At 43.9% G+C, this 20,741-nt stretch overlaps 1 protein-coding gene across 1 annotated transcript in view; it reads left to right on the forward strand.

The window, feature by feature from the left end:
• The window catches only part of OSBPL8 (oxysterol binding protein like 8), a 370,739-nt gene that overhangs the window by 253,946 nt on the left and 96,052 nt on the right, over nucleotides 1-20,741 (forward strand). The window contains exons 12-13 of the mRNA XM_029597145.1: nucleotides 7,413-7,499; nucleotides 15,496-15,607. Coding sequence (XP_029453005.1) covers nucleotides 7,413-7,499; nucleotides 15,496-15,607 — 199 coding nt within the window. The remainder of the gene's footprint in view (nucleotides 1-7,412; nucleotides 7,500-15,495; nucleotides 15,608-20,741) is intronic.

Genomic DNA, 20,741 nt, shown 5'->3' on the forward strand with positions numbered 1-20,741 from the left:
AAGTTCCTACCTCCTTTGCCAAGAAGCAGCTCAGATTTGGGACTGGGCCCTAGCACACTCAATTCTTCTACGGGCCACTTACCTAGCAGGCATCCGCAACATAATAGCCGATCGCCTCAGTCGTCAGTTCCAACCACACGAATGGTCCTTGGATCCAGTGACAGCAACCAAAATCTTTCAATTCTGGGGTCAACCAACAATAGATCTCTTTGCATCCCATCTGAACTACAAAGTGAGCAATTACTGCTCCCTGCTACAACAGGAGAACAGCCTACCAAAGGACGCCTTTGCTCGCCATTGGAACTCAGGCCTGTTATATGCTTATCCACCGATACCGCTCATAACCAAAACTCTAGTGAAGTTGCAACAGGACAAAGGGACCATGATACTCATAACCTCATACTGGCCTCGACAAGTATGGTTTCCCACACTGCTAGACCTCTCAGTCCGGGATCCCATTCATCTGGGAGTAGCTCCCACTCTCATAACTCAGGATCAGGGTCGGTTGTGCCATCCCAACCTTCAATCCCTATCCCTGACAGCATGGATGTTGAAAGCTTGATCTTATAACCACTCAACCTTCCAACCACTATTTCTCAAGTGCTGATAGCTTCACGTAAACCTTCCACTAGAAAGAATTATTCCTACAAATGGAAACGGTTTAATTTGTGGTGCACTCAGAATTCTTTAGATCCTTTCACTTGCCCCACTACCTCACTACTAGATTACCTATACCATCTTTCAGACTCTGGTCTTCGGACTTCATCTGTAAAAGTACATTTGAGTGCAATTTCAGCTTACCATAACAGGCTCGGAGATGCATCTATCTCTACACAGCCTCTCGTTAGTAAATTTATGAAAGGTTTAACTCACCTTAAACCTCCAGTTCATTCCCCAAGCATACAATGGGACCTAAACGTAGTATTATCCAGGCTCATGCGTTCCCCATTTGAACCCATAGACACCTGTGACCTTAAATTTCTTATATGGAAAACTGTATTCCTCATAGCCATTACATCAGCTAGAAGAGTCAGTGAACTACAAGCACTTGTCACATACGAACCTTTTACAAAGTTCCTACATGACAGGGTGGTCCTCCGTACTCATCCCAAATTCCTTCCAAAAGTAGTCACGGAATTCCACCTGAACCAATCTATAGTTTTACCAACATTCTTTCCAAGGCCTCACTCTCACCAGGGAGAAAGAGCCTTACATACCTTGGACTGTAAACGTGCGCTATCCTTCTACTTAAACCGCACTACAGTCCAAAGGAAATCCAGTCAACTATTTGTATCTTATGATCCAAACAAACCAGGCAAAGCAGTAGGGAAACATACTTTATCAAACTGGCTAGCAGATTGCATACAGTTTTGTTATGAGAAAGCAGGCCTTACTCTTCAAGGGCGAGTAAAAGCACATTCAGTCAGAGCAATGTCAACCTCAGTAGCACACCTTCGCTCTGTACCTATTCTGGACATTTGTAAAGCAGCAACATGGAGTTCTCTTCACACCTTTGCAGCTCACTATTGTTTAGACAAAGAAGGAAGACAAGATTCAGCCTACGGACAATCTGTCTTAAAGAACTTGTTTCCAGTGTAATCTCAACTCCTCCTACAGCCAACCTGCTGTGATCTTCGGCTGATTCATTTCAACAACAATACTTCACTGTTGCCTCAATTCCAAATGACTCAGCCTCTAGCTTGCTAATCACCCATATGTGAGGACTAGCATCCTGCTTGTCCTGGGATAAAGCAAAATTGCTTACCTTGTAATAGGTGTTATCTCAGGACAGCAGGATGTAGTACTCACGAAACCCACCCACCACCCCCCGATACGTTTTATTATTTTATTTTTGGCTAACGCTAATTGCTACAATACAGACTGAAGGGAGACCCCTGTGGCAGGGAATATCATGGCATGCTGGGCATGCTCAGTAGGCACTCTGGTGCCAGTCAAAAGTTTCATAGAAACTCGGCTCCATTACTGATGTCACCCATATGTGAGGACTACATCCTGCTGTCCTGGGATAACACCTATTACAAGGTAAGCAATTTTGCTTTACCTGTAACAGGTTTTCTCACAAGACAGCAGGATGTTAGTCCTCATGAAACCCACCTGCCGCCCTGTGGAGTTGGGTACGCTTGCAATTTATTATTTTATTTTTCGCACCCTCTTTTTGTTATACATAAGACTGAAGGGAGACCCTTGCTGGATGCAGGGTTAGTGCCATGCTGGGCATGCCCAGTAGGTGCCAGTCAAAGTTCTAGAAACTTTGACAAAAGTATTCCATAATTGGCTCCATCCTGATGATGTCACCCATATGTGAGGGCTAACATCCTGCTGTCCTGTGAGAACACCTGTTCTCACAGGACAGCAGGATGTTTAAATGAATTAGGGATATAGATACCTAAATACTTAAACCCGTCCCACACTGGCCAAAAAATTGAGAAACAATCCGGCAAGGTCAACCTAGGACCCAAAGAAAAGAACTCGGATGTATCCAAGTTTATTTTATAGCCAGAGAGCCACAGGAGGTCAGAAGGTCAAGTAGAACTGGATCTGACATGCAGGTTAGATATAACAGAACATCAGTGTATATTTAAATTTTGTGCTCTTGCCCCCCTAATTTCAAACCATGGATAGCCGGGTTCTGCATCATTGCCACTGTGAGAGGCTCAATGGCCAGATCAAATAGTAGGGGTGAAAGTGGATATCCTTGACAGGTGCCACGTGCTATAGGAATAAAAGAGGATAATACTCTATTAATTAAGAACCTGGCCCTAGGCCTTTCAAAAATAGCTGACACCCAAGAGAATTTTTTTCAGAAGACCAACATGAGTCATAACCTCAAATAAGAAAGTGCACAAAAGCCTATTAAAGGCCTTTTTCGCATCTAGGGAGAGAATTAAGCCTAATATACCTCTTCTACAAGCCATAGTAATATTAAGCAATGCCTGGTATTAGATGTGGACACCCTACCTTTCATGAAACCAGTTTGGACCCTATGAAACAAACTAGGAAGGATCTGCTCCAGTCTCGTCTGTAAAGTTTTAACCAGTATTTTAATATCAGAATTAAGAAGAGATATGTGCCAGTAAGCCCCACAATCTGCCACATCCTTACCCTTTTTGTAAATCAAAGTAATGGTAGCATCAGCCATCTCCCCCCAAGACCCACTTACTGAGCCAGCTGTGTTAGAGTGGGAAAAGGAACAGAACAATATGTGAGGTATACTTTTAAAGAGGTCAATTACATATCTATCACGGCCAGGACATTTAAGACCAGAGAGGACCTTAATTGCAGACTAAATCTCCAGCATAGATATAGGAGCCGATAATGATTCCACCTGAGCCTGCATGAGCTTTGGCAAATTCAAAGTACAAAGAAAATCCTTGATAGCCTGCAAACCAGGCCCAGCAGCATTCCTCGTAAGGCTATGTGAAGAAGAGAACGAAAGCCTTCTCCACCTCCACAGGATCTGATGTGACGCCCCACTTAACTTTTTTAATTTTATGAATATGAGCACGATTAGCTTTTCACCGCCCTAGCTAGAAATGTCCCAGATTTATCACCAGATTCATAGAATTTGAGCCTAGTGAATTTCAGAGCTCTTCCAACCTTGCCTATCTCTAAAGATGTGAGCTCTCTTCTCAAAGACTCCAAGTGCCACCTCGTGCAATCTGAGCAATATTTTATGCTGGATTTCCAGTACTCTGATCTGACTCATAAGCACCTCTGCTTTCTTTCTCTTCTTCCTTTGCAGAAAACTAGTATTCTGATCATCCTGCCCCTCAAGAAAGCTTTAAAAGCTTCCCAGTGTAATGTGGGTGTATAATTCTCCACAAAATTGCAAGCATTACAATCCGAAATTGCAGATTTCAACAGTGTAGGAAATTTTGTCCCCCCCCCGAAATGAAGTATTTAAACACCCAGTAAAGGCTAGTCGTTTAGAACTTCCCAAGGAGAGGCGCAACCACAGAGGATGGTGATCCAAAAGTGTGCTATTCAAAATGTCTGAAGCACCCATATGAGATAAATTAGACATGCACAAGAAATAGTCAATTCTGTGCCTAGGAGAATAATATAGTCCCTTTCCAAAGGGTACTGATGTCTCCAGACATCAATTAGTTGAAAGGTTTCCATGTTATCTTTAGTACTATAAAAGTTTAAGATCCAGATTTGGAAATGGACGTCCTTTCCACCAATGGGTCAGGGCAAACATTTCATTCACCTCCAATGTATAAAGAGGCAGCCCCAAAAATAAGCAATTTATCAGTGAGCATTTGATAGCATTCTATTTGGTAAGAATTCGGCCCATATACATTTGCCAGAGTGAAATTAATATTATGTAACGAGCAATCAAGTAAGGTATATCCTTCCTCACGGTCCTGGAGGGAATGATGTATCGCTAATCAATCAGTATACAGACCCCTCTGCTCTTTGAATTATAAAAATAATATACCAAACCCACCCAACCAGTTTTCAACTTTTCATATTCCACACTTGTAGATGTGTTTCTTGAAGCATCATTATTTGAGTTTTAAGCTTTCGTGCAAGTTGCAGGATGTGCTTCCTTTTAATAGGGGATGAAATTCCACGAACATTCAGAGAAAGACAAACATCTGTCATGTCATCCTGGAGAAGCTAATGACAAACTCATCCTTACGATATGTGTTATAATCAATAACCATTAAGCAATGTGCAACAGGTCTGAAGCAGCAATAGAATGACCTGTCAATACAAAATAATCTGATCACAGAGTCACAATAAAGCTCTGAAATTTGTTGCCAGAGGATGTGGTTAGTGCAGTTAGTGTAGCTGGTTTCAAAAAAGGTTTGGATAAGTTCTTGGAGGAGAAGTCCATTAATGGCTATTAATCAATTATACTTAGGGAATAGCCACTGCTATTAATTGCATCAGTAGCATAGGATCTTCTTAGTGTTTGGGTAATTGCCAGGTTCTTGTGGCCTGGTTTGGCCTCTGTTGGAAACAGGATGCTGGGCTTGATAGACCCTTGGTCTGACCCAGCATGGCAGTTTCTTATGTTCTTATGTTAGTGCTGTGTTTACTTTCTTAGTGGCGACTTTTACCCCAACCCAAAACTGATTGGAACAAAAACCTCCAACCAACCTAACCTTAACCAGCCCTACCCCTATAAAATCTCCACCCCGCTCTCCCAACCCAAACTTCCTCTCTTCCATTCAGTCTGTCCTCTCTCCCAGCTTTAAGAAACCCGAATCTCTCCAGAAGGATTTCCATTGAGATTCTAGGGGAGAGTCCATTCCAGCTAGGACCCCACCAACTAACTCTTAAAACCAAATCCCTGGACTCTGATACTATACCACCTTAAACTTACCTACCCCAGGCCCTGCAACTCCCAGAAAACCAAACCTACCACCCCAGATAGCCCAGTGTATCCATAAAGTTCCCCCACCCCACGGATCTGATAAACTAAAAAAAAAAACAACCCAAAAACCCAGCAACCAATTAGTATGAAAGAAAATAATAAAACAAAATAGTTTGAGTACTGTGGGCTAATGCAACATCTGCAGGAAATTAAAAAAAAAATGCCAGCAATCTCTGAAAACATCAGGAGCAGCCTACCACCATACCAAAATAAAGGGTAGAATGGACAGGATCTCGACAATAGGGTCCTCCTGATAAGACAGAGACCCTAAAAGCACAAATAGCAAGCAACAACAAAAAAAAGAAAACTGTCCACCTTTGTAGCAAGGAAACAAAAGAAGTCAAACAATATTGCTGTGGTTAGCATTGTCCAACAAGACCATTAGTCTTCCTCTGACATATTCAATAACATACAATACCATAAAGTTGCAAGACAAGTTGAAATCCAATTTGAATAGCCATACGATTGCTCAGATGACAAACCCAAACAGCCATCATTCTCCACCACAATGCCCTATGAAAACCGCCCATAGGGGATTGCAGCATCTCGCACAAAGAGAGCAGCAGAGAAAAAGAAAATAAGATAAACACAGAAAAAGGAATTGTCAGTTGTCTGGAGCAGGGAGCAGCTTAAACCAGAACATTAGTAAGCAAAGCCGCCAAAACTCTCACATCAGTGAGCTTCCAGCCAGGCCTTGGCTCCCACCATAATGTCATGCGTCAGTATAAGGCAGAGAAGAAACAAAACCAAACTAGGCCTCTGATACGTGGCCATGGGATCGCTCACACAGCCAGTTTTCAGCCTCCTTTACAGAGTCAATGTAGGCTGCTTACCATCACAGAATACTCCGTATTGCAGGATATATCATCGCATACCGCAAATCAAGCCACCACATTTTCTTATTCATGCTTGCAAAAGCCTGCCGTTTTCGTTGTAAGTCAGCCTAAAAGTCTTATTCCTTTGATAAGCCAAGTTATTAATAGCTCTAGTAGTGTTCGGGATATGATTCTTGTCTGAAGTTATGCAGAATAATAATTACTGCCCGAGGGCGATTTTCTTGAATTGGTGTCGGCGCTAACACCCTATGGGCTTGATCAACTTTATTAGGTCCCTCGTCACTTCCAATTTTTAAAAGCTCAGGCATCTATTTAGCAAGATATGTGACCGGATCACTGCCCTCCAGTCTTTCAGGAACACCCAGGACCCTGATGTTGCAGCGATGAGACCGATTCTCCAAATCAAGTTTTTCCATCGCCTGGCTATAGTTCCTCTCTAATTTTTTCACCTTAGCAGTCAAGGAGGTAGCGGCCATTTCCATTCTGGTTATCCTCTTGTCTTGCCCATCAAATCACACCAAATTCACCTGCACTGTTTGTACTAGCTGTGCAACGTTGTCTACAATCACACTCAATCTGGTATCCAACTTTTTGGAGATAATGTCTGGAGAACGCGCCATCAAACTGTGTATATAAGCCATGTTCTCATCTGTGTCCACAGCCTTGTTTGCAGTATCGTCCTGACATCATCTCTGCAGGCCTCTCTGACTCACTCCCAGCCATTCCCCCCCCCCCCCCCCCCCCCCCCTCCTTTTTTTTTTTTTTTTACTTTTTCTCCTGTGTGGTCCTCATGGAGAGTGTCTATCTTTTCCCTGTCTCTTTAGACATCGACATCACTGGTTTTTATTAGTGAGATCACCAGAAAAAGAAGTGAAAGAAGTGAAGTTTAGCAGGAGCTCAAGCCAGCCACAACTCCCTCAATCAGAGCATGCCCAGAAATCCTCAAAATCTATTTGATTTTGTTGTTGATTGTCAACATATAGCAGATATGCATTATAGACTTTACTACTTCACTAGTTTGTGGATAATATATTTAGCTTGTTTGATTGAATTTCTGCTGTGTGTATACATATACTTAGTCTTGTATAATTCAGTTGTTGAACTTTTTCTTGATATAACCTTATGATATGAAACAGGTAATTCTTGTTCCTTTTTACCATGCCTTGTAGGGCTGCAGTTGAAGAAAATGCTTACAACCGGTTGAAGAAAGTGGTAAAATGGTATCTGTCAGGGTTCTACAAAAAAACCAAAGGTAGGTTGTTTATGGATGCTTGAATTTGCCTTAATTGAAGGGCAGGTTTAGATTGTTTTGGTGCATCACAAACCCTTAAGAATTTTAAAATAGTCATTTTTTTTTCTCCTTGAAAATCTTTGAAGTGTATATAGAGTAGTGAGATGGTCTTAAGGCACTTTGATTAGCGATTGCATACTACTTTGCAGTAGAACCAGACATGAAAGTAATCTTGACAAGCCTTTGATTCTGTCTGGCCAGAACTGGCAGACCTACTAAGGAGATACCATTTTTACCTGACATAAGTGTATAAGATTTGCCATACTGGGTCAGATCAAAGGTCCATCAAGCCCAGTATCCAGTTTCCAATAGTGGCCAATCCAGGTCACCGTTACCTGGCAGGACCCAGAGGGGTAGATAGATTCCATGCTGCTTATCCCAGGGATAAGAAGTGGATTTCTGCAACTCCACTGTGGTAGCTCAAGTGATCAGTGGGTTAGGTACAGTCCAAGGAAATCACAGTTAGACTGACTATGCTTCAGTGCTCTTTATTTACGGTGGTGGTAAACTCGAACAAAATGGCCGGAAACAAAAAGGAAACACTTCAGCAGTTCACCACTTCAAAATAGGCAGCGAACAGCAAAACACTTCAACAGTTTTGCTGTTAGCCTCAGGTACTTCAGTCTTTACATAGAGAGAGTCTTCACACAGAGGAGACTTTAACCAACTTTTAGATGTACGTGGTCTTAGCATATGCTGGAACTCCATCTCCCCGGGGCCCATCTAACCCTTCCAGGACCTGAGGTTTTATCCTCTGGGGAAGGGCTCTTCCCTTTTCCCATGTCATCGAGGCCAACGGCGGCTCTCTAGCTTAAGGGGTACTGGGCGGGACAGCTGTGCCTGTCCTTTAAGATAGACTGAGGGAGTTTTCTGTACACTCCCTCACATACCCTTCCACTCAGCTCAGCTTTGCCAGGACGAGCGTTTGCCTGTTTAAGGGACACCTCTCTTGATAGGAAATCTGCATTCTCCTTTCCTGCCCTGTGTTGGATCTTGTAGTTGAAAGGCTGCAGGGCTAGGAACCACTGTATCACTCTTGCAATAGATTTCTTGTTCCTATTGATTCATAAGGGTGGTGGATGGTCTGTTATGAGCATAAACTGCTGTCCCAGCAGGTAGTAGCGCAAGGTTTCTAAGGCCCACTTGACCACCAAGGCAGTCTTCTCAACAATTGAGTACAGTCTCTCATGTGACATCAGCTTCCGGCTGATGTATGCCACAGGGTGGTCTTGACTATCCTCCTCCTGGGCCAAGACCTCCTCCAAGCCAACCTCTGAGGCATCGGCCTGCACAGTGAAGGGTTTGGTGAAGTCTGGGCTGACCAGACTGGTTCAGAACATATCGCCTCCTTCAGGGTTCTGAAGGTCTTCTCTGCTTCCTCCGACCATGACCACCTCTGGTGCTTTCTTTACCAGTACCCTTCTGAGAGGCTCCGCCCTCCCTGAATAGTTAGGGATAAACCTCCTATAATATCCTGTAAGGCCTGAAAATGCTTACTTTCATTTGCAGGACTGGCACTCATGTGATCGCCTCGCACTTTCTGGTCTATGGATGGACTTTACTCTTCCCCAGGGTATAGCCAAGATATTGGACCTTTTGTCTACCTAGTATGCACTTCTTGGGATTAACCATCAGCCCTGCTTTCTTCAGTCTGCTTAATACAGCCTGGAGTTGGCTAAGATGAGACTTTAGGTCGTGGCTGTAGATCACAATATTATCTAGGTAGGTGGCTGCATACCCTTGATGTGGGTGGAGCAGGTGGTCGACAATCATTGAAACGTGGTGGGGGCACCATGAAGGCCAAACAAGAGTACTATAAACTGGAACAGCCCCATGGGTGAAGAGAACACAGTCTTCTCTTTTGCCGAGGGCGTGAGAGATAACTACCAATACCTTTTGGTAAGTTCAAGGATAGAGATGAACTGGGACGACTCTAGATGCTCAATTAGTTCATCCACTTGTGGCATTGGATAGGTGACAAGCTTTGAGACCTTTTTGAAGTCAATACAGAACCTGATGCTGCCATCTGGCTTTGACACCAAAACAATGGGTGAAGACCAGTCACTGTTGGACTTCTCTATTACGCCGAGCTAGAGCATCTCCTTCACTTTGGCCTTAATGACATGGCATCTTGCCTCTGTGATATGATAAGGAGACGTAATAATATCATGTTGAATCAGCTAAGTATGACCAGGCAGGTTCGAGAAGTTCTTTATGTTTCTATACCAACCGCTTCAAGTCAGCAGTCTGTACAGTAGATAGTTCCTCTCTGAAGAGTACTTGGGCTTGGTCCAGTTTTGGCTCAACCCCTGGGCCAAATTCTCCTTCCTGAACCATGCCACACTCTTGGGGCACCCATTTCTTCAGGAAATGGTAGATTTGGGTCTTTCGCTTATCTGGCTGAGCTATCTTGTAGTCTGTGGACCCTGTTTTCTCCAGGACTTCATAGGGTCCTTGCAACGGACTAATAGCTTACTTTCTGATGATGGCAGGAGGACAAGGACCCAGTCCCTGGTTGGAATACTCGGACCAAGGGACGATTATAAGCTAAGATTCTGAGCTTTTTCCAGATACAGGCAAATCCGCCTTGCCAGCCTTCCTTAGGCTACTCTGAGCATGTAGTCCACTATGTTCTGCCACTGTGATTTGCTTCCTCTTCCCAGGTCTCGCAAGCTATATCCAGAATTTCTCTGTCTCCTTCCATATAGTAACTCCAATGGGGAGAACTCCATTGAGCTTTGTGGTACTTCGAGGATTGTGAACAACACATAGAATAGAAATATGTCCCAGCTCTTTCCATCTTCATTCACAACTTTAACATCTGTTTGAGCATCTGATTGAAGCTCTCAACCAAGTCATCCATCTGTGGGTGATACACCAAGGTTTGGAGAGTCTTTACTTTGAGCAAGGTGCAGAGTTGTTCCATGACCTTGGAAACGAAAGGGGTACTCTGATCCGTTGGGATCTCCTTCGGTAGCCCAAGTTGTGAGAGAACTCCCAGTAGGGCAGTTGCCATTGTAGGGGTATTCATATTCCATAAGGGCACTGCCTCCAGATACTTGGTGGCATAGTCCAGTATGATGAGGATGTATTTATTTCCTCATAAGAAATTGCCATACTGGGTCAGACCAAGAGTTCATCAAACCCAGCATCCTGTTTCCAACAGTGACCAGTCCAGGCTTACAAGTACCTGGCAAGTACCCAAACACTAAGTAGATCCCATGCTACTGATGCCAGTAATAGCCGTGGCTATTCTCAAAGACATCTTGATTAATGGCAGTTAATGGACATCTCCTCCATGAACTTATCCATACCTTTTTTTAAACCCAGCTACACTAATTACACCAACCACATCCTCTGGCAACAAATTCCAGAACTTAATTGTGTGTTGAGTGAAAAAGAATTTTCTCCAATTAGTTTTAAATGTGCTACTTGCTAACTTCATGGTCCTTTTATTATCCGAAAGAGTAAATAACTGATTCACATTTACCTGTTCTAGACCTCTCATGATTTTAAAGACCCCTATCATATCCCCACTCAGCCGTCTCTTCTCCAAGCTGAACAGCCCTAACCTCTTTAGCCTTTCCTCATAAGGGAGCTGTTCCATCCCCTTTATCATTTTGGTCGCTTTTCTCTGTACCTTCTCCATCGCAACTATATCTTTTTTGAGATTCGGCAACAAGAAATATACACAGTACTCAAGGTGCGGTCTCACCATGGAGAGATAAGGAGTCGTCATGACATTTTCTGTTTTTATTCACCATTCCCTTCCTAAAAATTCCTAACATTGTTTGCTTTTTTGACTGCCGCAGCACACTGAGCTGATGATTTCAATGTATTATCCACTATGATACCTAGATCTTTTCCCTGGGTGGTAGCTCCTAATATGGAACCTAACATCATGTAACTACAGCATGGATTATTTTTCCCTATATTCATCTCCTTGCACTTATCCACATTAAATTTCATCTGCCATTTGGATGCCCAATCTTCCAGTCTCGCAAAGTCCTCCTGAAATTTATCACAATCTGCTTGTGATTTAACTACTCTGAATAATTTTGTATCATCTGCAAATCTGATTAACTCACTCGTATTCCTTTCCAGATCATTTATAAATATATTGAAAAGCACCGGTCCAAGCACAGATCCCTGAGGCACTCCACTGTTTACCCTTTTCCACTGAGAAAATTGACCATTTAATCCTACTGTTCCTGTCTTTCAACCAGTTTGCAGTCCACAAAAGGACACTGCCTCCTATCCCCATGACTTTTTAGTTTCCTTAGAAGCCTCTCATGAGGGACTTTGTCAGATGCCTTCTGAAAATCCAAATACACTACATCTACTGGCTCACCTTTATCCACATGTTTATTAACCCCTTCAAAATAATGAAGCACATTTTATTTATTTATTTATTTATTTATTTATTGTTTTTGTTATACCGAGTTTCATGATAGGCATCACATCAACCCGGTTTACAAATAACAAGGAGTGTAAAGCATAACGTAACGTAAAAAACAATATTTTCAATAAGAACCTTGAACTTTAAATACAATGAATCAGAAAAAGGGAGAGGGAAAGTTACAAAAAACAAGGAAAATAAACTTGGGATGGAAGGGGAGAAATTGTGAGGCAAGACTTGTCTTGGGTAAATCCATGCTGACTGTGTTCTATTAAACCATGTCTTTCTATATGCTCTGTGATTTTGATCTTTAGAATAGTTTCCACTGTTTTTCCCAGCTCTAAAGTCAGGCTCACTGGTCTATAGTTTCTTGGATCGCACATGGAGCCCTTTTTAAATATTGGGGTTACATTGGCCACTCTCCAGTCTTCAGGTACAATGGATGATTTTAATGATAGGTTACAGATTTCAACTAATAGATCTTTTGTCTTTCAGGTTACAAATTTTAACTAGCTCTCTTCCCTGTAGTGGCCCCACAATATCCATGCCCACCTTTTCAAAGAAGATCAGGGAACTCCAACTGTTCAGGGTCATGACTTGACGAACTTGCTGTAGACTGAGTTAAAAGACTTGAAATTTGGATAGCCCCGTTCAATAATCACAAGGTACAGGAGCCAAGGGGGTAATCCCACTTCCATCATTTCTTGATTGGCTGGGGTCTTCAGGCATACCTGGCGGGTTATTGTTGAAGGTCCCCTATGAATACATGCCAAGGTCAGTATTTTATCATAGTCAATATGGATTCTCTTCATCAGGTCCCTCCATAGGAGTGTGTTCACACTCTAGAGTCAACTAGTGCATGTATTGGGACCCCCATCCAACTCATCTGGGATCACAAACTTAGAAACTCTCTGACTAGAGACATCTACAAAGTTACAACACTGGGGAGTGACTGCATTAATGTCCATCGTCTCATCTTCCTTTCGGGGTCAGCCTCTTGTGAAATGGCCTCTTTCGCCACAATTGAAGCATTGCGGTCCAACTATGGATTACGGGTGGGGTGAACCGTCTTGGATGCACCTGCACTGCTGACAGTTGAGACCTCTTAGGATTCCAGTGACCCCTATCTAGGTTGAGGGGGTTTCTCTCGAGGGCGTGGTGGTTTGAACATGGTTTGGGCCGGATGATTGGCCTGTGATACTTCTATGGCCTTTTCAACCATGAAGCCTGGATGCTGGCAAACCCACTGCCTCATGGGCAGGTTGAGGCTGACCGGGGACTGTTTCAGCAGTACCACTTTGGCTGTCTCCACTCTGGTTTTCCTTTCCAGGCACAGCCACTTCCAGGCAGCATCTTTAAGTCAGTGGAACAGGTTTCTAGAGTTCTCTTCCACCTGTAGAGATCCAAGTTGAAATCACTGTCTGTATACCTCTGTGGTGAGCTCTGCTCACCCTAGATTTGCTGCCTTGACTTTCGGGTAAGTGGCTGTCCCATCCGATTAGCTGTTTTATAGGCATCTTGACTCAGTTCGGTAAGTAAATTCCTCAGTTATGTGGCCTGCCAGTATTCTGGCCACCCTGACAGTCTTGCGGTGCACTCAGAGTTTCTCAAAAAGCCATCTGGGCTTTCGCCTGGGGTCATTTTGAGGAGTGTCAGTGTCACTGGAAGCAGATGGGTCACTGCCATTTGCATCACTTGGACTGTCTGCATTAGGGCTATATGCTGCTGTGTCACTTGTTCTTGCAACACCTCCTGCTGTTTAATTTGTGTTTGCAGGGTGTTTTGCAACTGCTGCTGGCTGGTTGCCAGGATTTGGATCATCTGCTCCATCTTTCTTATTAATTAAGCTGCCTCAAATTTACACACCTCTCTGGGGATAGGAGAAAAAAATTAAAACAAAAAAAAAAACCTGCTAGCCTACATACTGCTTGATCCCTGACTATACAGGTGGGGATAGCCCCCTTGGCTCTTTGCACAAGATGGAGAGTGAATGAGCTGCCCCAGGAAACGAAGAGAAAAAAAAACCCTGCAAGGGTTTTGGTTTTTTTTTTTGTTTTCTTCTCTTGCTGCAGCTGTGGGTTCTTGCCTGTACTTTCTACTAGACATGGGATCCCACTGCTACCACCATATGTGGTAGCTCGAGCAGTCAGTGGATTAGGTACAGTCAGAGGAAATTACAAATAGACTCTGTGTTTCAATGCTCTTTATTTACAGTCGTAGTAAACTCAAACAAAATGGCAGCAAACGAAAAGGAAACACTTCAGTTCACTTCAAAACAGGCAGCAAGCGACAGCAAAACAGCAGTTCCCCTGTTAGTTTCAGGTACTTCACAGTCTTCACGCAGAGAAAAGTCTTTAACCAACCTTTAGAAGTAAGTGATCTTAGCATATGCTGGAACTCCATCAGCTCGGGGGAGGGGGGGGGGCTCGTCTGACCCTTCCAGAGCATGAGGTTTTATCTTCTGGGGAAGGGTTGTTTCTTTTTCCCAGGATTCCCTGCGGCTCTCTATCTTAAGGGGGACCGGGCGGGATAGCCTTGTCCAGTCTTTTAAGGTAGATTGAGATAGTTTCCTATATAGTCCCTTACAGTAACTTAATAATGGTTTATGGACTTTTCCTCCAGGAATTTATCTAAACCTTCTTTAAATGCAATTACACTAATAGCTTTCACAGCAAGGTCTGGCAACAAATTCCAGAACTTAATTATGGTTTGAATAAAAAATATTTTCTCTTATTAGTTTTAAATGTATTGCCTAGCAACTTCATTGTGTGTCCCATAGCTTTGCACTCTTTGAAAGAGTAAATGATTAACATTTATTTCACTCATTACTTTATAGACCTCTATCAAATCTCCCCTCAGCTATCTCTTCTCCAGGCTGAAGAGTCCTAACCTCTTTAGCCTTTCCTCATTATTCAGTTTTTGGTAGTCTTAGTTATATCATCCTACAGGGATATAGAGAGATAAGATTTGCAAGTAAAGGGGAAAATACTTTCAGGAAGGGCTGCCTTGAAAAGAATTGGTGGAGCTCAGGCCTGGATTTGTCAAGCACACTAGGCCTGTGCCTAGGCCAGCAGAAATCTGAGGGTGAGGGTAGAGGGCAGCAGGCTAGCTGATGATTTGCTGCCTTCCAATAAAATAATATAAATTGTACTAATAAATATAGTTTCATAATGTAATATAAAAGATGGAAAAGTTTGCCAATTTGCTTCAGATTTTTTAAATTTTTGCCACAGGACTGACCCCTGAACTGCCACAGAAAGTTAGGGAGGGTACTGTGCCTTTAACCTTCTGTCCCCTGATGTCCAACCTTGGGAGGAAGGGCAGGAAATGGGGGGGGTGACTGGGAGCAAACAGCACCAACAGTGCCTGGCGGCACCAAAATCCTAAATCCGTCACTGCTGGAGGTGATGGAATCCCTTTGTGGACCGGTGCCTGGAGGTGAAAGAATGGCACTTTATGGTGACTTATACCTACAGGAGTGGGCTATGATTTAGTTGCAGTCTTTTGCTTGATATTTGTGAATATGTTGGACCTCTGTTTTTAGTGAATAACTAATGAGTAGCATTTTTCTACAGGGACTGAAGAAACCATACAATCCTATACTTGGCGAGACTTTCCGCTGTATGTGGCTTCATCCAAAGACAAACAGTAAAACCTTTTACATTGCTGAGCAGGTAGTATTGGCACCTTATTTAAAAAAAGATTTGCTAATTAAGGGGGTCATTTTCTAAGGCTTATCGCATGCAGGGAGGGGGCAGACTCTGCGATGTCTTCGCTGGCAGCGATAAGGTGTTAGTAGCCTTATCGTCGCCAGTAGCACGCCCAATAGCACCACCTTTCACGGTGGCGCTATTGGGTGTGAAAGCCGGCAGCAAAAACACCGCAGTAGTGCGAAGGCTGCCGGCTTTCGTAGGCACACCCCTCGTTTTCCCTGGATTCACCATTCTGCGATAGAATGGTGAATCCAGGCCTAATTTTAATAATCATTTTCTGTAACTGAAGACTGTTGAACAATTCTCAGATAGTACCAAATATGAGATTCTGTTTATTAAATTGTATTTGGAAATCAGTGGCAGCTAGTATCCTCTGTACTCATTTACATCATGTCATGCCAGGTAATGCAAAAAGCTCACACAGTTTGCATCTCAGCTCAGTTTTAATCCATCAATGTTCCTTTGTAGACGTGGATGATTTTCAGAAATTATTTTATTTCTGTAGATCTTTAAGTATTTTTTGCCTTTTCAGTTAGGCATAAAATGCAAGGAGGAATTGTCAGGGCTCACATGTAACTTGCTATAAATTGGTTTGTATACTTGCAGAAAGCCTGACCAATAAAAAAACTTTTTAGATTATTCTATAGTCCTTGGAATGTTCTGCAGACCTTGTGTTTCAGTAATTAAATACTACCTTTTCCCGGTGATAGCAGGCTGAATTAGCCATGCTGTCTGGGAGCGTCGTCGCGTGACTGGCAGGCGGAGCTTCTCCTAGAGTTCAAAGTTTGAACTCTGTGCTTCTGCGCGATGAGGTTCCCGCGCGATTGTATCATTTACCTCAGTCTCTTTTTTTCCGCGAGCAAGACTGCACGTGGGTGGTTTTTTCTCCTTCACCTCGTCTCTTAATTTTTTGGATTTTTCTCAAATTTTCAAGAATTCTCACTTAGCGATGGCTCCGAAGCCATCGGGGTTCAAGTATTGCCAATGTGGCAAAATTATGTCCATCACCGATGGACATAATTATTACTACATTCGCCTGGGCCCAGAGCACGACACGGCCTCTTGCAGAGACTGTGGTCGGATGTCGCCCCGGGCCCGAAGACAGCGCGCAGAGAAGATCGCGCGCCTACGTTCCCCTCTCTCTTGCCGGGGCCGGCGAAGAAAACAAAAACGAAGCCACGACGTCCCATGTCATGGGAAGGGGATTCGGCCAGGTCGGTGTTGCCACCAGGGCCAGGAAGGGAGCTCGAGGCCTCGACTCCCTTAACAATTAAGATAGCTGCGTCTTTAGGGTCACAGGGCTCTGTGCCCCCTCATCCCCGCTCCCTGACCCCAAAGCAATCGGAGCATGGGAAGAGCGGAAGGCCCTATTCGAAGCAGGGTGCAAAAGATCACGATGCATCGCACGGTGCAACGACACACGGCTCATCACACTGTGCATCTCACGGCGCATCTCATGGAGCATCGGCACCTAGAGTACTTCGGGATGAAGACAAAATGCAGCATGCTTCCGATGCTCCTTCAGGGAGAGCGGCTTCTCAATCGGGGTCATCCCATCACACTATCCGGAAAAGATAGCATATGCACCATCACCGTCACGATACGGCTAAATGTGCAAAGCATAATGACCCATCTATAGCTTCGACTCTCTCGTCTTCCGAAGGGGCATCTCATCAGGAGCGCCATGGGAAGAAAAGGGCCAAGACAAAACATCTCCAAATGTCCTCTTCACCGGGTACCAATTCGGATGTGGATATACTTTCTTCAGAGGGGGAGAGCTCTCAATCTAATTGGTCCTCTTCCTTGAGATCTCAATCAAGTCACAGGGCACAACCAAGTCGCCCTTCTCATGAATTCCCTAAGGAGGTACCACCTCATCCTTCAGAACCATTTCACTCGCCTTCACATCATACTTTAGCGTCAAAGGCGATGTCTCAAATTTCTCTTGCTTTGTCATCATTTTTTCAGGATCTTGACGAGATGCACCCAAGGGACCCGGGTGCTCAATCTCCAATTTCTACTCCACAGATCCCAACAGTTCCACCACCACCAAAGCAAACAGAAAAGTCAGTTCCAGATCCCGATCAGCCAGACTCTCCTCATTCACAATGGTCCACGGCTTCCCCTTCGTCATCTACGGGGTTCCCATCAGACCCACCGGAAGGTCTTCCCGAACCATATTCTCCTCCCGAGGATCTATCCTACGCTAAGTTTATTGAAAAAGTAGGATCTTTGTTAAATATAGAAACGGGAAAACCTCCGGATCCTAGGGCAGAGATTCTCGACATCTTAAACATTTTTGAAAAGCCCCCTGAACCAACATGCCTTACCACCACATGCGGTGTTGGATGCCGTGTTACACAAAATGTGGGAAAAGCCTTTTTCTACCTTGGCAGCTTCAAGGAAAACGGATTTAAAATATAGGATGAGGAATTCCACAATATACGACTTCACCCAGTTACCTCACAATTCGATAGTGGTTGAATCGGCATTCTTAAAGGCAAAGAGATCAAAACTCCATGCAAATTCACCACCTGGAAAGGATCACAAGTCCTTAGATGACTTTGGTCGTAAAGTCTATAACTCCTTCATGCTGTCCACAAAAATTCAACACCATCAGTTTTATGTCATATAGTATCTCTTCGAATGCTTACAGAAATTACATCCAGTATGTATGGCAGAGGATAATTCTTTACCACAACCATTCACAGATATGGAGGAGGGGCTCAGATGCTTACTGCGTTCGGTTTACGAGTCTTTTGAGTCATCTGCTCGTTCCTCAGCGACAGCTATAGCGGCTCGTCGAATAGCTTGGTAAGAGCTAGTTCCATAAGGGACGATGTCCATGACAAACTAGTGGATATTCCTTGTTTGGGGGACAATCTCTTTGGTTCCAAGTTTGGAGAAACAGTAACTCTTCTTAAGGAGCAGAATATGGCCGTGCAATCTCTGACTTCTTCAGATCCACATTCTTCCGCTAAACATTTTTATCCTTCATATCGACGAAGACCTTACGGAAGAACCCCATTTCGACCCTACAACACATACAGATCTCAGTATTATCAACATCAACATTTTCAACAACAACCACAGGCATCTCGTGGCAGACCCCGCCAACCACGTCCGCCAAAACCAACTCCGGCAACAACATGAAAACCAACTCAGTCTTTTTGAGTTACCCAGAGCCACCTCCACCCCACTATATAGGGGGACGCCTTCAACATTTTTATCCCAACTGGGAAAGCATTACTTCAGATCGTTGGGTGCTAAACATCATAAAGGAGGGTTACCGATTAAATCTGTTGACTCTTCCCACACTTCCACAGATTTCCCCACTCAACACCATATCAACTTACGCAGCAGATCTACAAGAACAATTAGTCAGTCTGCAAACGCACAGATCCATTCGAATTATTCCCAATTCGCTACTCAATCAAGGGTTTTACTCCCCATATTTTCTCATTCCAAAGAAATCAGGAGGACTTCGACCCATCTTAGATTTAAGAAATCTCAACAAACACATTCAAAAAAAAAGATTCAAGATGACATCTCTCAAGAGTATCCTACCTCTTCTACAACCCAACGACTGGCTATGTTCCATAGACCTGAAGGATGCTTATTCCCATATACCCATGCACCCTTCCTCCTGGCAATACCTTTGCTTCCAAGTTCAGAATATCCATTACCAGTTCAAGGTACTACACTTTGGCCTTTCCTCAGCCCCGAGGGTGTTCACAAAATGCTTAGCGGTGGTGGTGGCTCATCTCCGACAGCTCTCGATACAGATTTTTCCCTATCTCGACGACTGGCTGTTAGTAGCCTCAGATCCGACTACCTTAAAGACTCATACATTTCAAACAATCAATTGTCTTCAGAAACTGGAATTCATAATCAATTACAAAAAATCCCACCTTCAACCTACTCAGGTTCTACAGTTCATTGGAGCCCTCATAAACACGATTCATCAGAGGGCGTATCTTCCTCCAGGACAGGATACACACTTGTCTTCTCTGGCTCAACGTCTGTTCACCCAATCACAAGCATCGGCACGACAGGTTCTTCAACTGTTAGGTCATATGGCAAGCGGCCATCCATGTAGTTCCGTACACGAGACTCCACATGCGTCGTCTACAGTGGGGACTAAAGAACCAGTGGTCACAGTTCTGGCAACCACTTTCAACCAGAGTACACCTCACCAAACAGATGAAAACCGACATTCAATGGTGGATGAAGATCAGCCACCTCAACTCAGGGGCACCGTTTCAGCGACCTCCCTATCAACTCACTCTCACTACAGATGCTTCACGGAAGGGCTGGGGAGCCCATCTAAACACCTTAAAGACTCAGGGCCGTTGGTCTCTATGGGAGTCCAATCTTCAGATCAACCTCCTCGAGATTCGAGCCATCTGGAAAGCACTTCAAACCTTCTCGGACCAGCTTCAAGGAAAGCATATCATGGTATACACCGACAACCAAGTAGCCATGTTTTACATAAACAAAGAAGGACGGTCAGGTTCCTGGATCCTCTGTCGAGAAACGCTTCGCATACTGACGTGGGCAGTATCAACCAAGTATCGATTCAAGCCACTTATCTTCCTGGTCTCGACAATGTAACAGTGGATAGCCTCAGCAGAATTTTCCATCCACACGAATGGACTTTGAACCGGAATGTAGTAGTCAGCATATTTCATCTATGGGGATTTCCAACAATAGATCTGTTCGCCACAGAGAGCAATCGACAAACTACAAACATTTTGCTCAATCTACCACAGCAAACTCCAGTTACGCTCCAGATGCTTTCCTCATTCCATGGACGGAGGGGCCTACTTTACGCTTACCATCCCATTCCGCTAATTTCCAGAACAATACAGAAATGCATCAACGACGCAGCGGACATGATTCTCATAGCCCCTATCTTGGCCAAGGCAACCATGGTATCTGTATCTCAAGCGACTATCCATTCGCCCTCCGATTCTATTAAAAGACCATCCCCAACTCTTGACGCAGATGGGGGGATCCCTTCTTCATTCAATGCATCAATCCCTCCATCTGACCGCATGGAGATTGAAAGGCACGTATTAAATTACCTGGGGCT

Source organism: Rhinatrema bivittatum, chromosome 4, assembly GCF_901001135.1.
Source record: "Rhinatrema bivittatum chromosome 4, aRhiBiv1.1, whole genome shotgun sequence".
NCBI lineage: Eukaryota > Metazoa > Chordata > Amphibia > Gymnophiona > Rhinatrematidae > Rhinatrema > Rhinatrema bivittatum.